The 22,140-nt window shown below is 39.9% G+C and overlaps 1 protein-coding gene across 4 annotated transcripts; it reads left to right on the top strand.

Moving 5' to 3' along the window:
- Positions 1-239: 239 nt before the first annotated feature.
- Positions 240-21,023, top strand: ABRACL (ABRA C-terminal like). 4 transcript variants are annotated; one of them, XR_014268977.1, is made up of 4 exons: positions 240-284; positions 19,297-19,363; positions 20,505-20,769; positions 20,978-21,023. XR_014268977.1 is itself a non-coding variant. In XM_082481052.1 (3 exons), exons 1-3 carry the CDS (start codon positions 267-269, stop codon positions 20,687-20,689), a joined length of 270 nt encoding a protein of 89 aa, XP_082337178.1. In that variant the 5' UTR covers positions 245-266; the 3' UTR covers positions 20,690-20,933. The 4 variants fall into 4 exon arrangements, 3 of the variants coding, with proteins under 3 accessions (XP_082337178.1, XP_082337179.1, XP_082337180.1); XM_082481052.1 differs by lacking the exon at positions 20,978-21,023 and having other exon boundaries at positions 245-284; positions 20,505-20,933; XM_082481053.1 differs by lacking the exons at positions 240-284; positions 20,978-21,023 and adding an exon at positions 16,805-16,879 and having other exon boundaries at positions 20,505-20,933.
- Positions 21,024-22,140: the final 1,117 nt, after the last annotated feature.

Genomic DNA, 22,140 nt, shown 5'->3' with positions numbered 1-22,140 from the left:
AGATTAATATATATCTGTAGCTATAAAGTTCTTCATAAGTTAGTGTAAAGACCCCAAAATACTTTTACTGTCAAGATAATTTTGAGTTTTATCTCTAAAAGTAATCTGAACATCTTAATTGAGTTGCTGTTTTATTATTTGCATTTTTGCAGTGGAGCCACTCTTTTGACATTAATGATGATCATTTGGCTGCCACAGTTTGTGCAAGGCACAAAGAAGAATACAGAGAGGAGGTTCGCTAGAATGGACTATTCCCACATGTCCAAATGCCAAACAGTTCTGAAGTAAGTTTAATAACTATATTTCACTAAAAGCTTGATGTGTCATGTGAAAATGTCATGTCATTGCTTACTGGAGAGCTGTATGTATGCTTTGGGGGAATATGCTGGGCTTTTCACTGCGTACAGCACCAGTCTGAAACAGTTTTGGTAGCTATTTTGGAAAAGAGGTTGTTGAGTCTCATTTCCAACTCCTCTACCGTAAATTTACCTTCTTGCTTTGTGCTAGTTCAAAGACTGAGCAGAAAGAATAGGAATGACATGACGTGTAGCAAATTCATTTCTAATTTGCAAGATCTATATGTTGGGGGACCATCTTTGCTTTGGAGAGTCCCAATACAATGTTTCTGTGTTTGGCTGTGGGATCCCCCCACCCAATAGGCCCCTTGCAGACCTCTAGGCTGAGGAGGGATCTGTTCAGAACAATACCCGTTCCCATCAGGTCAGACTTAGCGTCTACTGAGATAAAAAAATTAAATCTTTTCAGTGGATTCTCAATGAGGATTTGTTTTGTTTGGCTGGAGTATATGCTGTTTGCTACAGGACAAACTAAGGAAAATAGTATTCCTGCATGTTTGTAAGATATATTAATTTCTCTGTAGTTGCACTTTTCAGTGGTTAACGGGGAAAGCACTTGCAGGGTTAGCACTTTTCAGTGCATCTGACCCAAACAATGAAACCATATCTCTATTTTTAGTTCTTTTGGTTTGGAAAGATCTGTATCTCAGCATTTCCCAGAGCTGGTATTAGATAAGCAAAGAAGAAGGGTTTTGGCAAAATACCCACCAAAATTTATCATTAGTGATACATTTTTGATATAGTAGATTCAGCCTTTGGTACATTAAAAACTTAACTGCCTTGAGTTATGATTTAAACAGAGCAAGAAGAGGAACTTTTCTTGGCTTTTTAGGTATTATACCTTTCATTCTCTCCTTTTAATGTATCTTAGAATTCAGAACTCTGAATAGCTAAGAGAAGCTGTTCTCCACATGGTGCCTAATTTTACTGTATTTTACTTTCTGTGAAGTAACTCTTAGATGACATATACTGATATCAAAGCAGTTATCCTTTTGAGAGATCAAAGTCAGAGAAAATCATCATTGTCGTAGGATGGCCAAGTCTAATGACCCAGACGGAAGGTAGTGCAAGGTTGTTTTGCTGCCCATAACAACCCTTAGAATCAAAGCCAAATTATACATCAATAAAACTTTTTTTTTTTTTCAGAAAATGAATACTTTTACAACTTGATATGTGACCAGAAATATGTACATCTATTGCTACTAAAAAAAAAAAAAGTAATGCTTTATGCATTTATAGGAAATGCCAGTTAAAACACTGCTCAAGTTTCAGTATCTTTTATCAGCTGTGAAATTAACATTGGTTTCTAAAAACTAGTGTTGTACATGCTGAGACTCATTTCTAAAAATAAACATAATTCATACACATATGCAGGGTCTTGTCTTCATCAAGTGTCATGGGAGTGCCATGTGTAGGATCTACCTGCTTTTGATGGGCCTCTGAATCTCTAAGTTTTTATTATAGTTAGTGGGTCTCATGTACTACCTTATTTACACAAAAGTAAGCTATGTGCTCAAATTTATTTATTTTTTATTAAAACACCTTCAAATAACTTTCAACCTTATTAAGTATGTATTTGGGGCCACTTTCCATCTTGCACCTGGTTCCCCAAGTTTAGAAAAATGGCCCCGAGGTTATTTGTCATTGCCTTTCTAAATACTTACGCATACATAATGCTGTGGAGCAGGTTTTACAGTCTCTGTCAATATACTCCTTTACTCACATCTCATCAGGAGTTACGGGAACTTGTTCTATCCTGATTCTTTAGTGGAAAGACAAGTAGATTAAGGCTGGAAATGAATAGGAGATGTTTAAAAATACCTGCTGTCTCAGACTTTAGAGGTGTTCTGTTGTTACTGCCTGATCTTTTTTAAAAAGAAGATACCTTTGGAGATAGGGTCTTTTATTCCTAGACAGAAGAATATTTTGAGAATGGTGTTAACACTTACAAATGAAAGAAGTCCCCGTTCTGTTTTTCTAAAAGCATCCTTATTTCCTTTGTATAGAAGCAACATTTTAATGCAAATATAGACACTTTACAGATGTTTGTACTTTGTATATTTCTGTGTGTATGTTCTGTGTGTTACAGTTTACAACCTCCTTCCAACCTTGATGTTTACATTTTTGCAATTTTGAAAAACATCAATTTTGTCATATGATCGGGTTTCACCTGCTGCTGATTTTACCTTCTACAAAACAGCATCAATATTTCAAAGAACTACCCTCTGTTCTACCAGTCCTGGTGGGATTGTTTCTCCATCAAAAGGGAGTACCACATTTTAGGCAATGAGATTTTCCATGGTGAACGAAAAAATCCTTTCCACACAAAGCCATGTAGCAGACAGTAACAATGAAGTAGGTATTGTTTTTTTCCTTCTGCACAAGGAGAGTACGTTTGCAGTGAGCATTCACCAAGCAAACGGTGGATCTAAAGCGATGTTGTTACTCACCACAATGTGGTCATTCTGGTCCCTCCTGCACCTCTGTGCAGGCACATCCCGGAAGGGAAAATAATAACTTCTTTCTCAGCAGCCTCCCTCATGTGCTGTGTCACCACTGAAATATGTATGGGATCCTGGCTGGAGACATCTACTATCTGTGGAGTATTTAATAATATTTCTCTGTGTAAATTTCCTCAATGGAGAATGAATAATATCTTTTCCATATCATTCACCATTGCGCCTGCTCAGTTTTCCTCAGTCTCTCCTTTAAGCTTTTTATTTGTGTGTCTCTATTGTGGTGCTTTTAAAAGTTGCACATATTTTAAAAATTGCCCCCTTTTCTCTTTCAAATACATCAATTGGTTGAAAGGACTAAGCAGTAAAATGAAAGCCTCTAAAGGAAAACTTTTTTGATTAAAAAAATCAAAGTAGAAAATACTGGAAAGGAGAAACCTTTATTCCTTTATGATTTTGGCAGATTTCTACATGAGATTTCATCTCTGCATATCAGAAGGTGGGGGGCATCTACCCTCACCCCAGCACAAGTGTATGTGTTTGCAAAAGGAGAGGATGCCTCCTGCTTGCATGATACTATCAAATAAGTCTCTTCTTAAAGAAATTAAAACTCATTGCAGAGACTTTCAACATTTTAAGTATAAATCCATCTGGTCTTGCTGCCATATTTATTTCCAGATTATTCACGGCAGTGTCTACATCCTCTTTTATAAATATATTCTCTGTAGAGTCAGGAGGGGTAAGAGATTAACTTTTCTTTGTGATATTTGGCACTATCTGACATACATAATTCATCATAAAATTATTTATACATTGATAACAATTGCCTTGAAGTATTATAAGGTTATATTAAATTTTTTTTTTTAATTATTTGGGTTACCTTTGTGGTCCCTCAATATCTTTCTTTGTTTTGAAGCCCTAAAGCTTACATTACTGAAACCCCAGCTAGTCTGAAAACAGTCTTATACCTCCTTCACTACCTTTATTTACTTAGCTCCCATCTCCCTGGATTCTTGAGCAGTTCTCATTGTTCTCATACTTCTTATTCTTTCCTCTTGCTCCCTGAATGTGGAAGTGCACTGCAACTTGCTGATGGAAGAGGATGTTATCCCTTCCTAATGGATCATTATTCCATTGACTAATGATCTCTATCTGGAAGGGTTGTTAATGGCTGCTTCAGGAAACTTCTGGCACATTACTGAATTTGTCAGAAATTGGTTATGAAGTCGGAAGAATTCCTGAAAGCAAAATTTCACACCTCTTTCTCCCATGTTACACACATACTCACTCCTCCTTCCTTTTCCTATGCTCTGCTTTTAGCTGTATGTATAAATGTGTCTTTCCTTTTCCATTTCACTTATATTTTATTTTCCTTCTTACTAATTTTTTTCCTTAACAGTGTTCAATTATAATCATAGAATCATAGAATTGCTGAGGTTGGAAGGGACCTTTAAGATCATCAAGGCCCACCATTAACCTACCCTGACAAAACCACTTCTAAACCATGTCCTCAAGTACCACATCTACCCTTTTTTTAAACACCTCCAGGGATGGCGAATCCACCACCTCCCTGGGCGGCCTATTCCAATGTTTAATAACCCTTTCAGTGAAAAAATGTTTCCTAATGTCCAGTCTAAACCTCCCCTGACATAACTTGAACCCATTTCCTGTCATCCTATCACTTGTCACCAGGGAGAAGAGGTCAGCCCCCACCTCTCTACAACCTCCTTTCAGGTAGTTGTAGAGGGTGATGAAATCTCCCCTCAGCCTCCTCTTCTCCAGGCTAAACAACCCCAGTTCCCCCAGTCATTCCTCATAAGATTTGTCCTCCAGACCCCTCACCAGCTTTGTAGCCTAATCAGTTATGCAAGGATTTTAATTCCCTTCTTTAACCTTTCTTTCTACATATTTCTTCCTCACACTAGCAATACAATCCTCCACAATATTGGTAGTCTTGGGATTTGTACTCCAGCTCGCCTTTTCCTTGTGCTTTGGTACCTTCTCTGTTCTGGATTCACCAGTTTGTTATTTCACAGTGTGATTCTGCCTCTTGGTCAGACTTTGACTCAGCCTGTTCTTTTAGCTGTGTTCCATTAAGATCAGTTTCCCAAGGATTTTAATCCCTTCCTTTTTCTCCATGGTGATGTGGGCTGCTCTTGATATGTTAAGATAAATAAAATGTAAAAGTCCCTCTGTGTCTTGTATTTGTTTAAGATAGCAATAATCAGGTTTATTTCTTTTTCTTAAAGTCCTCTAGATCAGAAACACCCCAGTGTGCTTTCAAATCTGCTTCTTTTGTTAAAAACAACACTGTTATGCTATTGCACTGCTGTTTGAGTCAGGTATGGGAGGGATATTAAGAATGCTGCATGCTCCATCTGTGGTGGCTGTAGGAAGGAATCTAATAATTAAAGGTCTCTCTCTATATATAGCTTTGCTCTAATATGTTTTACAGACTAATTTCTTCACACTTTCTAATTTTTATGTTATTTTTTTCTGTCCTCGTCTTTTTTTTTTCCTTCCGAACATCTTGACTTATTTTGAAGATCTATTTCCAATTACATCTCTTTATCCACATTTATTGTCAGAGATCACCAAAGAAAGCCGGGAGCCAAGGGTGATGACAAGACAGGCAGTGGCCATCCTTGCCCATGAAAATCCCATCCTGCTGCCCCCAGCCAGGGCACTGGGCAGGGCTGGGAGGTCTGCATGTGTGTCCCATGGCCAGGGACAGGCAGGGCTGTGATGTGGTGGGGCTGCAGCTCCGACCAGGCCTTGTGGCAGAGCCTCAGGTGAAGGCAGCTCCCGTGGGATGGAGTTGGGCCCTGGCTGTGGCTGCCCCTCTGGCAGCCAGCTCGCAGCGGGCCCTGAATAATTCAATCACATTGAGGAGGGTAACTTTGCATTTACATTAGGGTACTTGGGAGTAGAAATTGATTTTGAAATATGGTAGCATTTTCATTGCATTACCATTCGTATTCACAAAAAAAAACATTTTTTGAGTTTGACAGTAAGATATATACAACATACACAGAACTGAATCTACTTCTGTTTGCTAATGCAAATTGATCTCAGTCTCTCTTAATAGAGACTCAAGATGTCAAGGAAGAAAGATGTAGTTTTCCTGTTAGTGTATAAATAATTCCTGAAGCAAAACTCTTACCATCATAACTTCCTGCTAAACTTGACTTGGTTAGCAAATGCTAATGACAGCCCTGTAATGTAAAATCAATAAATGTTATTTGAATTAAACCTATTATTTCAGCAGAGTGGAAACATACTTAATTAACACACATTCAAATGCTCTGAATAAATTACATTTCTTTATTTTTGAAACATCATGTTCTGTTCCAGTCATTTTAGAGGGACTGTATTTGGTAGAATTGGGGCTAAGCCTACGTAGTGCTACAGCTCTCTGAATTTAAGTGGAATCATTGCCAAGTACTTTATTTCTCCTTGTTCCTTCTAGAAAAAAGGTTCAGATCTTACAGTTCTTTAAATTAATCATAAAATAAGCGTATTAGAAACTGGCAGGATAGAATGAATATATGAGCATACATACAGAGAGACAATTGCATCTTTTGCTAGCCACACATTTTTTCCTGTAACTGTTGTGTGCCTTTGTTATGTCCCAAATTGGTCTCTCTTCTGTACTGCCCAACAGATCAAACAACGGTTGTGATAAAAGGCAACGCTGATTCTCTGCAGGAACCCAAGCACTGCTATTACCTGGTGTGGTGGCAGCCTACATCTCCTAGTTTGAACAGGTGCTAGAAGGTAGCAGGCTATCTCATCCTCCTCTTCCTCTCCTGACCCAGAGACATGTACTAGTAGGTTACTTCATGGCCAGCTTTTAGAAATGTTTGGATAGTGCTTGTATTGATAGGTGTCTGAGAAACAGAGAGGACAAGCCTCAGGCACAATCCCTGCAATTCCTTTGCGGAGATTCTTGTACAGGTAGAAGAAATAGCACCAGACAGCAAAGCAGGGCTTGCTGGGAGTGTACAGAGGGCTCATGCTTGCTTCCCCACATCTCTAGTTAGATCTTGTTGCTGAGAGAGAGCAGAAACTTCTTGTACCACTTCCCAGTTCATTCCAATGAGAATTGCTGCAACCCTGGCAAAAAGCCTGGGACTAGTGTAGCCAAGAAAGGGCCAAATGTGCTTCATAATGCAAACCTTTCTCTTGTTTATATTTGATCAACATACTGCAGCCATTCAAATGACCGATGACTTAGGAAAAACAGCTGAGAAAACGCAAAAATAGTTTATTGTGATTTTGTGGGCAGGTTATTTATTTGTATAGTTTGATCTTGGAAGAGAGAGAACAGTTTGAATGAAGAGCTACTATATTTTATATGAAAGAAAAACAGAGGCAGTGGCTACCTTTGATGTACGACCTTCTTATCAAACAAAGGCTTTTCTGATATTGTCTGTGTACTGCAAGAGCCATTCATATATTCTTAGATACCCAAATACACTAAATAGAGATGATGCACTCAAAGTGGCAGACCCTTGCTTTTTCGAATGAGGTATAGTGAAAAAGGAGGCAGGAAACTGTAAGAACAATAGGTCTGGTCCCATTTTCCTCTTCTCTTTATATAGAGATTTGGAAGGAAGTGAAATGGCTCTGTTTCCTCACATCTGACCTGTGAGAAAAATAGCCTGTGCAGTCAGTTTTTGGCTTGGGAACGCATACAAACTCTATTTCCCAGTAATGAAATAAAGGATGTGTATTCCTTAGAAAGTAAGTGAACGAAAAAATGCCTGTGTTTCTTCTGGTGTGAGATGCTAGTTTTTCCACCTTGTGTTCGCCTCTGTAACAGAAACATTCTGATCTGTAGTAACCAATTAACTGATGTACCAAGTCTTCATTGATGACTATTTTTTATTGTGATGAGCTGTTAATACTGAGGGTAATTTGTGTGTTTGCTTGGAGAATCTTTGGTTAATTGACAGAATGGGGTCAACAATACAGCCTTGGTACTTTGGTTTGTGTGTCTCGGCTTACAGCTGTGACCAAAGAACTATTATTTGTCCCATGTGTCTTCAGCTATCTAAAAGCTAGTTGTCATCTCTGACCTACTTATTGAAACTCTCTCTATAGTGGTGCTTCTTGGAAGGCAAGGTATTTATTGCTCTTTTTTACTATAGAGACATAACTGTGTACATGCAGAGAGTCAGTCAAGTAACCAACTTAAAATAGACACCTTACTTTCAGGTAGCTAAAGTCTGGTGAGATGAATACTGATGTAAGGTTTATACACGGGTAATACAATTTAAAATCCTGACTGAAAATTAGGGATCTTTCAACTCCTACCCGGAATCTTAGCCACTGCACTTTTCCCAATGATTTCTTAAATGTCCACAGACTTTTCAGGGAGATTGTTCTCTGTGCAGTTCATAGAGTCCTACTTTACTAGCATCTGCAGATAAAGGGTTTTCCATGGCTGATGTACATCCTAGTGCAACATCAGCCATTTTAAACAAGTGTGCAACGTGGTCAGTCTTTCTTCTGAAAGTTGCACTGAGAAATTGCCAGCTGAGGTCAAGGGAAGTCTTCTAAAGGATTAGAGCATGAAAGGTCACAACCCACCCTTTAAGAAAAAACAAGAGGTTAGGCTCTCACTACATTTTCCCATCAGATCTCTTTTCCCCTTTGCTTCCACAGGCAAGTGAAATAAATCAATAAGAGGAAAGAGGGAAAGTTGGCTGGCTGGAGTCTTTGGCTTTGCATGCCTCCCTAATACTAGACAGAACTGATCCACAGATTGACCTAATGATCAGTTGCCTCTGTTTTAGAGTCTGTTTCTCCAGTTTTTCTCCACCCAGAGGACTTCTGTCAACTGTCCTCTTACAATTCCAGCTATGTGACTCTGTAAAATAACTGAGAACAAGTCCCTATTCTGTTTTTTTATTTCCATTTTAAGACTCCACCTGTCCTGAATGTACTCCTGAGGAAGATGGCTAATATTTCCTCTGTACCTTATCCCAAATACTGTACCTGTGCCCACACATACCTTTTCCTTCTGATGGACATGCATACCTTGTTTATGTAGCTGGGAAGTTCCTCATCTTACACTGACTTACTTTGCTTAGTCTATGATGCAACTGATTGTCTAAAGAAAAAATAAAACCATTTCTGTTTCCTGTTAGCACTGTAATTACAGTTATTTAGGGTTTTTAGAGCAGAAACAAATACATAAATTCTGGAATCCTCAGCTCCCCCCCCCCAGTTTCTGCCAAATTTGCACACCATCAGAAGCATACTTTCATGTCATCTAATATTATTTTATAAACTTCCATTAAATTCAAAATGGAAATAAACTTTATAAAATGGAGTAATGTGCTGGTTCCTGATAGCAGAAGGAAGTTGAAGCTGGTCTAAACTTACATAAAGAAGACTTAGATTCAGAGGAAGTCCATTGGGAATTTTCTGTAACAGTTCACAAAGAAAACACTTGTCTATGTGCAAGGCAGCTTTTGTGCTTCCTTCAGTAAGGGAAATGAGATTCATTTGTGCTACTCGTGTGACAGAGAACAAATAATATATTCTTCAAAATATGACATCACAACGCCTTGAGAAGCAAATATAATTTATATACATACAACACAATTACATTCAATAACTATGAACCAAACAAGAAGATGGTTATAAGTAATTTTCTTAACTATGTTTTTAAATCTAAGCTTCTCCATCATGTCAGAGGTGCTTGGACAAAAATTTCCTCAAAGAAAAGTTTAAAAGGGTAAGACTTATCCCAGAATTTTGGGATTCACAATTACAATTAACTTTGCAGATTAAAAATTCTTGAAAATTCATAAAACTTAGGTGTTAGATGAAGAAGAAAACTGGCACATCATTTGTTATCAAACCATATGGTGTGTTTAAAAGTGTAAATTAATGTGATGTTCTCATAGTACTTCCCTGGTAGATATTTGTCTACTATTTGAAATCAGTATACAGTTTGACCTTCTACACCATGACAGAAATTCCTCCTGGGGTATTTGGTCAATAGGTGAGACTGTTAGCAGTGCTCTGGGAAGCTGCGTTGGGAGTCTGATCGTCATTCTTTGTTGCAGTTTCAAACAGCAGGAAATCAAATTATTTAGGGTCAAAAAGACTTGTGGCTGCAGTGCCAGTGAGATTAATAAAGTTTGATCTGTTACGAATTTGAACTTCATTTGGATTTCAGAGCTGGCATGGTATCTTGAAACCAAAGAATTCTTAAAAGGCAGGTTATATATAAACTTGACTCTGAAAATACACTTCCCCATATGCAGATACCAATAAAGTTCAAAATAGAGCATAAATTCAGTGTAATTTTGAAGATTATCAGATTCAAATGATCCAATGTGCACCTTAAACACAGTTTTTGAGCTAAGAACCTGGAATATAGACTAATAAAATTACAGGTTTATCCCTAAAAATGCTTATAAAGAGGATTTTTGCATTAAAGGATTATTAACTGTCATTAATCTGGTGATAAAGAAAGTTTACTTATGTTTTTTAGCCAACTAAACTATAAATTTCTGTGAACCATGCTTATATGGCCAGCCAGAGGTCTTGACATTTCACTAAAAAAAAATTTAACATAATGAGTTTTGCCCTGACAAGATTTCATATATTAAGTAAATGCATTCTGACAAATGTCAATCCACAGTTCCATTTCAATAAGATTTCCTTCAGGAAAAGATTTGATGTACTTCTGTCATGAGTCATTATAAATACTTGAGCTTTAGGAAGGCAATTCATATGAAACTAATAAATAAAGATATTACACCTAGAGCTGTATTTGATGTGAATGTGAATAGTAGTTCTATATAAATGTAACTGTCATCTCGCTACCATTATTTGACATCTTTATGCAAATCCAGTATTTTTGGTTTTCTGAAAAAGTCCCCAGAATGTCAGTATGTGTATGTATATATGTAGAAGGAAAGGCAGAAGGGGAGGTGATTTTTTTTTTCACGATGCATACCAAACAAGAGGACAGAGGGACTGGATGATTCAGCTGTTACCATGCTGTCGTAGATATCAGGACATGTACTGCTGTTCCCTTGTTACAAGAGATTTTTTGATACCAGGAATCTGAAAAAGTAGTCTTCATGTTCCTCTCTCAGATATTCAGCTGTTGCAGCAAAGAACACCATAAAACACATTGAATGCAATCAGCTGCTTCAGCTGATATCTGTATCAGTTATATATTTATTATATATTCCCTTTTCTCTTTGTAAACTGTCTCCAAACACTTTTTGATACTCAGCTCCCTCAAGACTTTACTGCACATCCTCTTCACTTCACATCCTCTTGTGCAGAAAAGCATCTCCCGCGCTCAAAATAAACCCCCTACTAATTCTGACTTTGTGCATATTTAGGGAGGTTTTCAGTTCAGTCTTACAGTTTTCGAGTAACTACTCTCAGACACGTGATTAGAGTCATCTCATAGTTCTTTTTACAGTGTGTACTGTATAACTAAGATTATGGGCCCAGTCATTTAGCCTGTACTGACACAGCATCTTTCTGTCATTCCATACAGAGGTTTACTTGTGGGTTAGGTGTAGAGCAAGTAATTTCAGTGATTTACAACAATATTTTAAGTACTCCTTTTCTGTTCAACTGTAGTAAAGATTTACATGCTTAATTTAGGAAGAAGCAGCATTACATTGTTTGAGGCACCTAGTGGATAACAAGAAGGGTGTGATGCCTTGAGGGCATTTCTGAAATAAGACCCCTCTCCTGGACAGATTCAGGGGAGTAACAGCCTAAGTGAATCATTCAGTTTACCTCAATGGAAGTGCTCATTCAAGTGCCAAGACTACCAGCAGTCACAGTGTTTATATTTGTAGTCTCTCTTGTTCTGAGGCTAGTCCATCGTGTTTGCTTTTATGTTAAAAGAAATGCCTATGTTTTGCTAGGTTACTTTTTCATCTCACTGAGAAAAGAAAGAGAGAAAAAAGAGAAAGTGAGGTATTTGCTGTTCTGTTTTGGTTTTGGTTTGGGCTATTTTGGTCATTATAGGAAAAGTAAAGCTAAGGGCCCACACAATTCATATTTTAAAGCATGGCTTTACAGGAAAATTATCGGAAAGTTTTCCAGACCATCACTATACTTTTCATTTTGGTAAAAAAACTTTCTCCCTTGAAACAACTGCTGACTTAAGACAGAGAGAGTGGCCAAGTAAGACTAATAATTGGACCAAAATGATGGAGATGCTTTGGATATGGAGTTTGTAAGAGAATAGAGTGCCATTTTCCTGGTTGACTGGCTTGTCTCAAACAATATAGTTGCTCTTCTGACTATCTCTAACAACAATATTCTCTGAATATTGCTTACTCCCCTCAGATTTCTGTAACAGCATTCACTTGCTGTGGTTTTTAATGCCCTGTTGCAGCCAAAGGCCCTGTCTTGTACTAGGAAAAAGATACCTTACTTTTTCTGTGTTGTTACGAAGTCCACAAGAATAAGGAATGTAGTAGATCCTTTACCACTTGAAATCTTTAAGTCATGCGAAGACATAGTTTTAAAGACCTGTTTTAGCCTGGGCTGAAGTGGCTTTACGACTTCATTTTGAGTCACAGCCCTACTGTGGGTTGCATAATATGGCACACCCAGGTGGAGAAGTGACTCACGGCAGGCCAACGGCACAGATACGTGCTGGGGCTGAGCTGAGACAAGACACATATGCACGCTCCTGGTTGAATCACAGCACTGTCCAGCTTTGGAGACAGTAAGGAAAATCTCTGGCACTTTGCACAGGTATAAGTTGCGAGTGTTAAAGCAATAGGATTGGATGCAGGCACATGTGGCAGAAACTCATGCCTCTACTAAATCAACAAGTCAAATAAAAACGTGTTGAAGAACAAAGTAAGACCCGTACTATGTAAGAAGATAGATAAGACAATCTCTTCTAGCAGTGAAGTCTGCAAATCATGGTGGCAGTTCTAATGGTTTTTAGCTGGGGAGGATCTCAACAGAAAACTGTGTGGATGCACGTGGGGTGCATATGTCTGCCTGTTCACAAGCACATATAATGCAACAAAAATTCAAGACAACAGTATTGTGCAAAACAAAAACAGCACAGGTTATCAAGAAATACCAGTAAAGTGAGAATATTTAATTAATATATGCTGGAAAACAGAAAAAAAAGAAAGACCATTACCTAGCAAATGGCCTTGTAACGTTCTCCTACATTTTCCAGGTTTGGCCCATGCTGCTACATGCCTGTCTCTGGAGAAACCTGTTACAACAGATATGTTTACAACAGGGTTACTGTAAACATTAAATACTTACAAAACTAATTTCTCATGGGGTAAGAAAACAGGCTCCATTCAGAATCAATAAGCAGCTGAAAGGTAAGAGGAGACAAAGAGGTAGAGCTGGTGGTCAACTTCCATGAGAGAGAGAGGTTACTAGTGTGCTCTTAGTACCATCTCTGTTTGGACCTGTGTTGTTCAAAGTTGTCATTGATGATATGGGAAAAGAGGTGACAAAGTTTGTGTGGTCCTATTTCAAATCACACAGTAAAACAGCCGGTGAAAAATGCAAAGTAATATACTGGGGGAAAAATAATCCTAATTATCTGTGAAAGAACAATTAATTACTAACACTTTAGAAACAGTTTTTGAAATCAGTACGGATAGTACTCAGCACTTTTCAAAACAGCAAGTAAAGTTTTGGGAATCATTATGTCATTGAATATACTATAGCCCATATGCTGAATAATGCTGACAGTTCTACTAATTCAATCCCAAATAAGAACACGGAATTATTTGAAAAATTACAAAGAACAACAAGAAGGATCAGCAGCATGGAAAGGCATTCATCATTAAATAAAACTAGGGCTCTTCAGCTTGAAAATAAGATGAGTGATGGAAGAGCTATAGGCATGAACATGATGGAGAAAGGAGAAGACAGAATAATGACTTTTTTCAATAAACGCCGATACTTTTTGTTAATTATACTGTTTCTAAATGCCTGCTCTTGGTCACTGCTGGAGGCAAAATGTTGGGTTAAATTGATTGATTGATCAGATCCAGTACATCTACTGTGATGTTCTCAAGCTATGTTTTTTAAATCTTGCATCATTCCTCTGTTTGGCTATCTTGATGTAAAATTGTGCATCTGGGGGGACAGTAACAGTACAGTGAGATGCCAAGGAAGGTCGAATTAGAATAGTCTGTTTTAAGGCAGAATCTCATGACTTTTGGGGAGCACTCTTAGTAAATGCAGCAAGGGGAATATGAATTATGAGTCCAATGATGACCTTAACCAGTGATATGAAATATGCATAAGCAATATTTCCATGTGTATCCTGTGTGCTTGTAAAGAACTATTCTGCACCTTCTTTTTTTTAAGTATCATTCTGTGGAAGCAGGATGACCAAAACTCACCATCTCCATGATTTTCACGTTTCCTGCTGACTGCTGCTGCCCCTGTAAGGACATAATCAGTCACCTAGTGCTGATGCTGCGCAGCTCATTTTCATACTTTGGCAGCATCACCGTTCCCTTAATTGTCACGGTGACAGATGTTTTTGAGCACTGATTTACCTAGAATTATTTTCATATTACATGACAAGGAAGGGCCATGAAAGAAATAGTAATGAAAGCATACTGTATTTTGATAATCTCCTGGTGTGTTCCTGGGGACCAATACTGGGGTACATGACACTTTTCAAAACATAGAATTTTAAAAAAAATAAAAATTGTACTTCCTCAAAAAAAAGGGTTAAAAGAAAATAAGATAAGAAATTACAGATTTTTGTTCATCTTTCCCAGATGTATAGTTGATCTGCTTATAAAATATGGGCTATGATTCAAAACAGACTTAGAAAATAATTTCTAACATAGATTTCATCATAATCATAATAATACCTTTGGTCTGAAAAGTCCCAAACTTTCACTTGATCAAAAATAAATTATCCATAATAAGAATCACATTACGCAGAGCAAAGGCCTACATTATTTGTGCAAATGTAATGCTGTTCTGATGATTAAGAAATCTTGAGTATATTTGTGATACAACTGAAAGCACGTTCTTAACAATCAAAACAGAAAATAAGCACTTTTATTCTATACTGCTAAATAACTGGAATATTTGCCATATTTGCTAACATACTAATCAGATTCTCTTTTAAAAGGTTTATCTCAGATTTTCCTTAAAAGTCTATCCTTTTTACTGTAGTATTTAGCATTATGTTGGCCAACAAAATTATGATCTTAAGAAAAGCAGTATGCCTTAATATGAGCACCTATGCCATCAAATGCACAGAGCGTCAATGCTCTTCAGATTTTTCTGAGGATTCTCCACGGTCTTATGATTCAGTTCAGACATTTAAATTTCATTAATTTCATTATCAACTTAGGAATGTAGCCCTTTCAATCTTAACTTGTTTTCCTAACTATCAGGGTTTGTGTTTGGTTTTTTTTTTTTTCTTTTTAAAAGAGCACCCCTTACTGATGTTAAATACAGCTAATCTGTTCCAGAAAATGTTTTGATATGCTATCACCTGCTTGAGCTCCTTGAGCAGAAAGCAGCATGGGGTTTTTTTTGACTATCCAAAGATTCTGTTACTGATAAACAGTGATCATTTTAAGGAAAAGTTAATCTTTTAGTAAAAACACCAACATCAAAAAAATCCCTCCGAAAAGGAAAGGGCTTGGACTGCAGTTATACATCCCTAGAGTGATTAGAATTTGATCTTCTTGGCATCATTTCCACTGTGCAAATCGATTTATCTTGCTGCAGGTTCTGCCAAATGAGCCCTAGCAGAGCTTGCTGTAGTGGGTTAAGGTGCTGTTAGCTCTTTATTCATCCTTACACCAGGGATGGGAGACTATAGTAAGGGATCAGACCTAACTGGCACAGCTCACAGCCTGAGAGAGCATCTCAGTCTCACCTTCAGAAGCTAATGGATGAAAAAGTGAACTGCAGGGACAGGAAATAGCTTCTCATACCAACTCTGCTTCAGGGGCAGTCATGCCTGACAATGAGCGGGGAGAGACAGCCGGGAACGGCAATGCCTTGAGCTGTGCCAGTGAGAATTTTCCAGAGGCGTTTGGTGTGAGCCTTGCCTCTGAGGAGCGGGTTGGCAGCAGCCTCGCTGCTTCGTGGGAGTTAACGCAGCTTGCGGGTTTAGTGCCTCTGTCCTTGAGAGAAGACGTAGACATTTCTGCGAGGTGAAGAGGAAGTAAGAGAGGCAAGAGCAGTAGTGAATACCCAGATACAAAACGGAAGAAATTAAATTGCCTTCTCTCTGCAGTGCAGAGTGCAAGGACGTGGCGCTGGATTAAAAATTAGATAAACCGCAACATGACTTTATCAAAGGTAAATGATACAAACCTAGCTCATTCACTGTCTTTGGAAAGAACTGCTTTTCTAGGAGAAAACTAATGTGGGGAGGAGTGTAAGAAAAGAACACGGCATAGTGTCACCCGGGGAAGCCAGCGGGGATGGAGAGTATGAGGCGCAACACAGCATACTATGTCGGGAGCGGACCTACTGGAAGAGAGGGCATCAGGGAAGAGCTGGCCTTGGGGGGCATTTTACTGAAGACGCGGAGGAAACCGGTGCGCTGGGGAAACCTGTAGACGGCACAAAGTTGGGAGTCACTGATGCAGAAAGGAGTGAGGTCCTCACGGCAGGTGAGGGGTGCGAAGAACGACTCAGCCCTTCAACCGGGAACACAGGGCCAGCGCTCGGCCTTGCCAACTCGCCCGCCTCCGAGGGGCCGAGGCAGAGCCGGGCCTAGCGCCCGAGGCGGGGATGCCCGCCGGCCGCTGCCCCCCGCCAGCCCTCGAGCCCTCGCACGCCACGGGGAGACGGACCCTGGCGGGGCAGCGCGACTCCCACTGCAGCCAGCAACGGCCCAACCCAAAATGGCCGCACCGCGGCGCCGGGGGGGCGCCCTGCCGGGAGCGGGTTCGGCTCCGCGCGGCGGCCGGGCGGGGCGGAGCCCCGGCGGAGGGCGGGTAACGGCCGCCCGCCCCTCGCCCTGCCCCCGCGCTGCCTCAGGCGGCTCCCGCCGGCGGCGGCCCCTCGCGGCGACAGCGGCGGCGACAGCGGGTGAGTAGCGGGGGAGCGGGCCCGGGGGTGCCGCACTGGCGAGAGCCGTCCTTCCTTCCGCTCCGGGGAGAGAGAGGCGCTGCCCGGGCGGCGGCGGGAGCCCCGGCCCGGCCGGGCCGCGGCAGAGCCCGGGGAGGCGAGCGGGGGGAACGACGGGCCGCGCTCTGCCTCCAAACGCGGGGCCGCCGCGGAGCCGTCTTCCGTCTTCTCGGGTATTTGTTTGCAGGGTCTGCAACGGGAGAGGTCGGTGCGGATGGTTGGAAGGATGGGTCTGTGCTCGGTAACCGTGAGGTGGATTTCCGGCAAATAAAGAGAAAGTTTCGTTTTCGTGGCACGTACTGAAAAAATCATGCTGGCTTCCAGCAGTGTATTGCCATCCGAAATACTAGAGTTTAATCGTTGGCGCGCACTTCTGGTCGTTGGTGTGTCGCGTATATGACAATATGAAGTAAATATTTAAGTGTGCTTAAAATACCTGGAATCCCTTCTCCCTTGCTCCGCACACACAGCAACGCTTCTCTGATCTCAAAAGTGTTGCACAATAATGCAGAATTTTAATTTTTTTTTTTTATTCTAAATGTTGCTATTTAAATTGGCAGTGTATGTGTATGAGGAAAAAGAATTGTAAATTAACGCTGATTTAAAGATTTAAAAGTTAAAGTAAAAAAGCCTTCAAAGTTAAAGGAATGTCTTTAAGGAGAAGCTAATTATGCCATTGTAACAAGCAATATTAAAATTGGCAGCTTGACAAATTAATAACGATAGTGTAAGCTTTTTGGTAGATATTTTCCTCTGTGGCTTGTAACAATTTATTCAGTGCTCAGTTAAACAAAATCTAAAAGTTTGTCAGAATCATCCAAAGCAATCAAAATTCTGCTGCCCTGTTGCCATGCCCTTTTAAGGCAGCTTTGCAGGGGTGGTACTGTGGCAGCTTTGCATCCTCTTGCAACATTAGCTGTTAGTCTCTTGACATCCACCGTTTGAACGTGTGTCGTTGCCATGCGTTAGGGGTGAAACTTTGGTTTGGATGCGGCTTTGCCCGAAACCCATGCTGATACTAAGCTTGCTCAATTTTGCATGTCAAAAAGACAGATTTTTGCAAGTGAATTTGGGATCTGAAAATTAGACTTTGTTACAAAGGTTTTTTGCCTCTTGGATAAATCATGAGGGGTCAGGAGGTGGAACTATGTCACTCTTGCGTATTTTAACTCAATAAAAAAAAAGAAAGGAGGGGAAGCTTTTGCCTTAGGAAGAGTTTGTGATGCATCCAGATGTCAAGTTTTTAACTCCACTTACTTACCAAATCTGTGCAGAATTCCTGGTTTATTCAGTGAGAGGGTCTTGGTGCTCACCAAGCCCCTTTTGGACAGTGCTCAGTTCCAGGCGCTCTTTTTATAGCTGCTGTTCCAGGCTGCATTGTTCGCCTGCGGAAGCTGCATTTTTGATACTTTGCTGTGTCTGCAGGGCCTGGTTTCTTTTGCTAATGTGGATGCCAGTTTTTGCTTAAGGACTTCCACGCCTAAAGGTTTCATTGTGTTGGTGCTGCTTTGCACAGCATAGACCCCAAAACGCCTTTTGGGTGCCTGCAGTTATTAACCATGGATGCTTTGTAGCCCAGTAGTGTTTTGTGTGACTGTAGTGTTGCCATCTACTAAGTTGCACATGGCTCAACTGTTGCAAGGCATTGGTGCACGCTGGTGAAAATTGCCCTGTTTCACATCAAAGAGGTGCACAGGGTAAGTTTGGCAGTGTAGTAGTTCCTTGGGATTGCTATGAATGGAAGTATATGTTGGCCTTTTTGGGACGCTTGCATAGTTTGTCTCTGGTTCAGTTGAGCTCTAGCAGCAGGCGTGCAGTAGCTGCTGTCCTTTCAAGCATGGCGTGTGCAAACCTGCTGTAACCAGCTGGCTGTCTGCAGTATCTTGCCAGGATAAGTGGAAAGCTGTGGTGTGGTTTAAAACCCAAATCTAGCACATATTCCAGAGAGGAATTTAAAGGAAGGTGTTCCATTTTTATTGAGGGCATTGATAGAAAGTTGCAAAGCCCCTGAAGACCTGTGACATTACCAGGATGCTCTGCTTCTGTGGCAGCTTGACCTCATTCTTTAAAACAAACAACCCCTCCTCCCCGGCCCTGACCTTCCCACATTTTTCATATTTTGAGATTAGCTCCTTATATTTGTGTTTAGAATTTACTTAGTTTGTAGTTTCTCTTCAGAGCCTCTCAAATATGGAGGTGTGGAGGCTCTTTATCTGTTCAGGACTGAAATCTCAGATTATCCTGTAGCCATGTGTCTCCAGGCTACTGGGATTTACAAAGTGCTGTGACGTTCCTGATGAACTGAGAACAGCCCAGGACCAGTGCAAAAGGTTTACAGGTCTCCTAATAACTTTACCAAAATTTATTTTGCTTTTTAGACCACAATGAATGTGGAGCATGAAATTAACCTCTTAGTTGAGGAGATTCGGCGGTTGGGGACCAAAAGTAAGTATTGTCATATCTCTGACTGTACAGATGTAGTAATATTACACATACATGTATGTATATGACAGACATGTCATACAGATATAGTCATGTTTTATCAACCTATGAACTCAGCAAATTTAATTAAACAGGCTCAGGTAACCTGAAAACGTGCTTATTTCCTTAATGTTTGACTGTATGGTATTCCCTGTGTCCCATCCTTTAAAGTAGTTCTGTTACGAAGTTAAACGTTTAAGCCTCTGCAGCACAGAGGATGTAGGCCTGAAACCCAGCTCCCGATAAAATCAGCTGCAAAATGACTCTTTTCTTTTAGACTTCCAATACCTGCTACAGCCATCAAAGAAGAAAGTTTCACTTTTTCCTTCCACCTCCTTCCTTGGTAACTTCTGAACTTCTCTTCATACACTTCAGTTCTGTTCATCGTAGTATTATTTGGAAGGAATTGATCTGTATGTCTAAAACTAATCCAGGAGTTATGGATGTAGTTCCAACCTTCCTTAAACTTTCTTAGATCGTAGCCTTTTCTATGAAGATTGTTTTTCATTGTTAAAACTTCTCTTTCTTTACAAATATTTATGCAATTTGTGAATGTTCTACCTGCTTGTATATTTCAGTTCTGAGGCAATTCAGTTCAGTTCCATTTGTTTCTCAACGCCGAAGTGGATACATCTTGCATTTTGTGTGACTGCATCTGCTTTTTAGAAATAACCTAGCTAACTTTAACATATATTTTAAAATTCTTGCTTTATGTGAGAAGTGAATTCACATTGCACCTTTTTCAATATGAACTTTAAATATTAATAAGTAAATAAATGGGAAAAAAGTGAACATTTTAATGATTTAAAACTAATTTCCTCCTTATGCTTTGAAGAGGTTCAGTAGCCTGTGCTGGTCATGGGTTTCAGAAAGTCATTAGTAAAAATACACAGAGCAGGTATTTGGTCCTTGAATCTCTGGAAAAAAGGGAAAGTTATGCCAAGCAGGAGTTTTGCCTACTGTTTATTATCAGCATTTATAATATATCCCCCAGTAAACTGGGAAACACCATGGGGTTTACTTTCTGTGTTCTGAGTGCTTGTTACAGTAATCTCCTAACCCAAAGAAAATCTGCATGTGTTTTCATGTTGTATCTTTGATTTAGATGCTGATGGACAAGTGAGCGTGAAATTTGGTGTGCTCTTTGCTGATGAAAAGTGTGCCAACCTCTTTGAAGCCCTAGTGGGAACTCTTAAGGCTGCAAAACGACGGAAAATTGTCACTTATCAAGGGGAGCTACTTCTACAAGGTGTTCATGACAACGTTGATATCATGCTGCTGCAGGACTGATGCAGTGTTTCAGCTATGCATTAGTAGAATTGTTTGAGACAGACTTGCAACATCCTCTGAATAAGGCTGATCATTCTAAGGTGTTTTGATGTATTTTCTATATCTTTATAGTCAAAAGGAAACTGTCCTATTTTGGAAAACATTCCCTTTTATAATTCTTCCTAAAATGGTACTGTATGTGAGTAAGGTAAAAGATGCCAGATTGCCAGATCTTTCTCTCTCTCTCTCTCTCTCTCTCTCTCTTTTTTTTTTTTTTTTTTTTTTTTTTTTTTTTTTTTAAAATCTCAGGTAATGCTCTGAAATGTCTGGTGGTTATTTTCAACATATGAAGAAGAGGACTGGTAATTTAATGTTTACAAATCAAAATGTGCCATGAAAGTATAAAATAAAAGCACATACTTAAATTTATGTAATTCTTACTGGTGTTATTTCTCTTTTTATTTGCAATCTGAAATTAAAGCAAACTGAATTCCTGTAAGGAACATAGTTAAATAACTGTACAGAAAGCATGACAGTGAGATAGAAATAATTTTGCAACATGATTCAGTTGAAGAATGACCGTCCTTTGAAGTGACCAGATTGTGCACAAAAAGCCACGAATTATAGATGTACCTCATTCGCCTCTGGCAGTGTAATATACTCTCATTTTTTTGTCCTCTAGATTTTTGAAGGAAGTGGGTGAGGAGGTCTCTCAGTGCCTTCATACAGTGTTAACCAGAAGATGGTACAGTAGCTTCAGGTTGTGATTATTATCCTCACAGAAATTATTCTTTCTCTAAATCACTCCAGGCAGAAAGTGGGAGGGGAGGGGGAAATAAAGGCCTTTTGATTGTTTTCTGGCTTGCTGCTAATTCTTCTTAGCAGGTAAAAATGCTCCCTTAGTAGGGAGAAAGTGCTGTTTGAGGAAAGCAGCAGCGGGTAAGCAAACTGCTTACTGCTCTGTGCTTCCACTCTGCAGCTGCAGCTCTTAAAGTCCCAGGATGGGTTAATTTCCCCTTGCACTTGTAAAAGGTGGCTAAGTAAAGTGCTTGGAAAGTGTCTCCTTATTTCCAGATACAGGAAATACGTGCATGGTTATGGGATCTCTACAAGCTGTGTAATTCCAGCTGCTGCCCCTTTCATCTTTGTTTGCTCTGCTTTGCGCAACAGGAAAACAACTTAAATCCTGTGTGCAAACAGATCTGGGCTGCCTCTGCCCGTGCTGGCCCCAGAATCTGGAGAGCAGGGAAGTGATACGCAGAGAAACTTGAGCTGTCTGGGTCCAAGCCAGCTGGAGTGGAGAAGGAGCTCAGCACAGCTTACTGGCTCCAGTCCCCTACCACTCCAGTGCAGCTATTCTGCTTCCAGGCCTGAGCTGACAAGTACCTGCAATCCTGTGCTCCACAGGTGGAAAGAAGGGGGACTGAGACCCAGGCCTTCTGCCTTAGGGGTGAGACCAGGCAGCTCTGCGC

This window comes from Vanellus vanellus (assembly GCF_965231255.1).
Source record: "Vanellus vanellus genome assembly, chromosome: 3".
In the NCBI taxonomy this organism is placed as follows: Eukaryota; Metazoa; Chordata; class Aves; order Charadriiformes; family Charadriidae; genus Vanellus; species Vanellus vanellus.
This window is presented reverse-complemented; position numbering and strand designations above follow the sequence as displayed.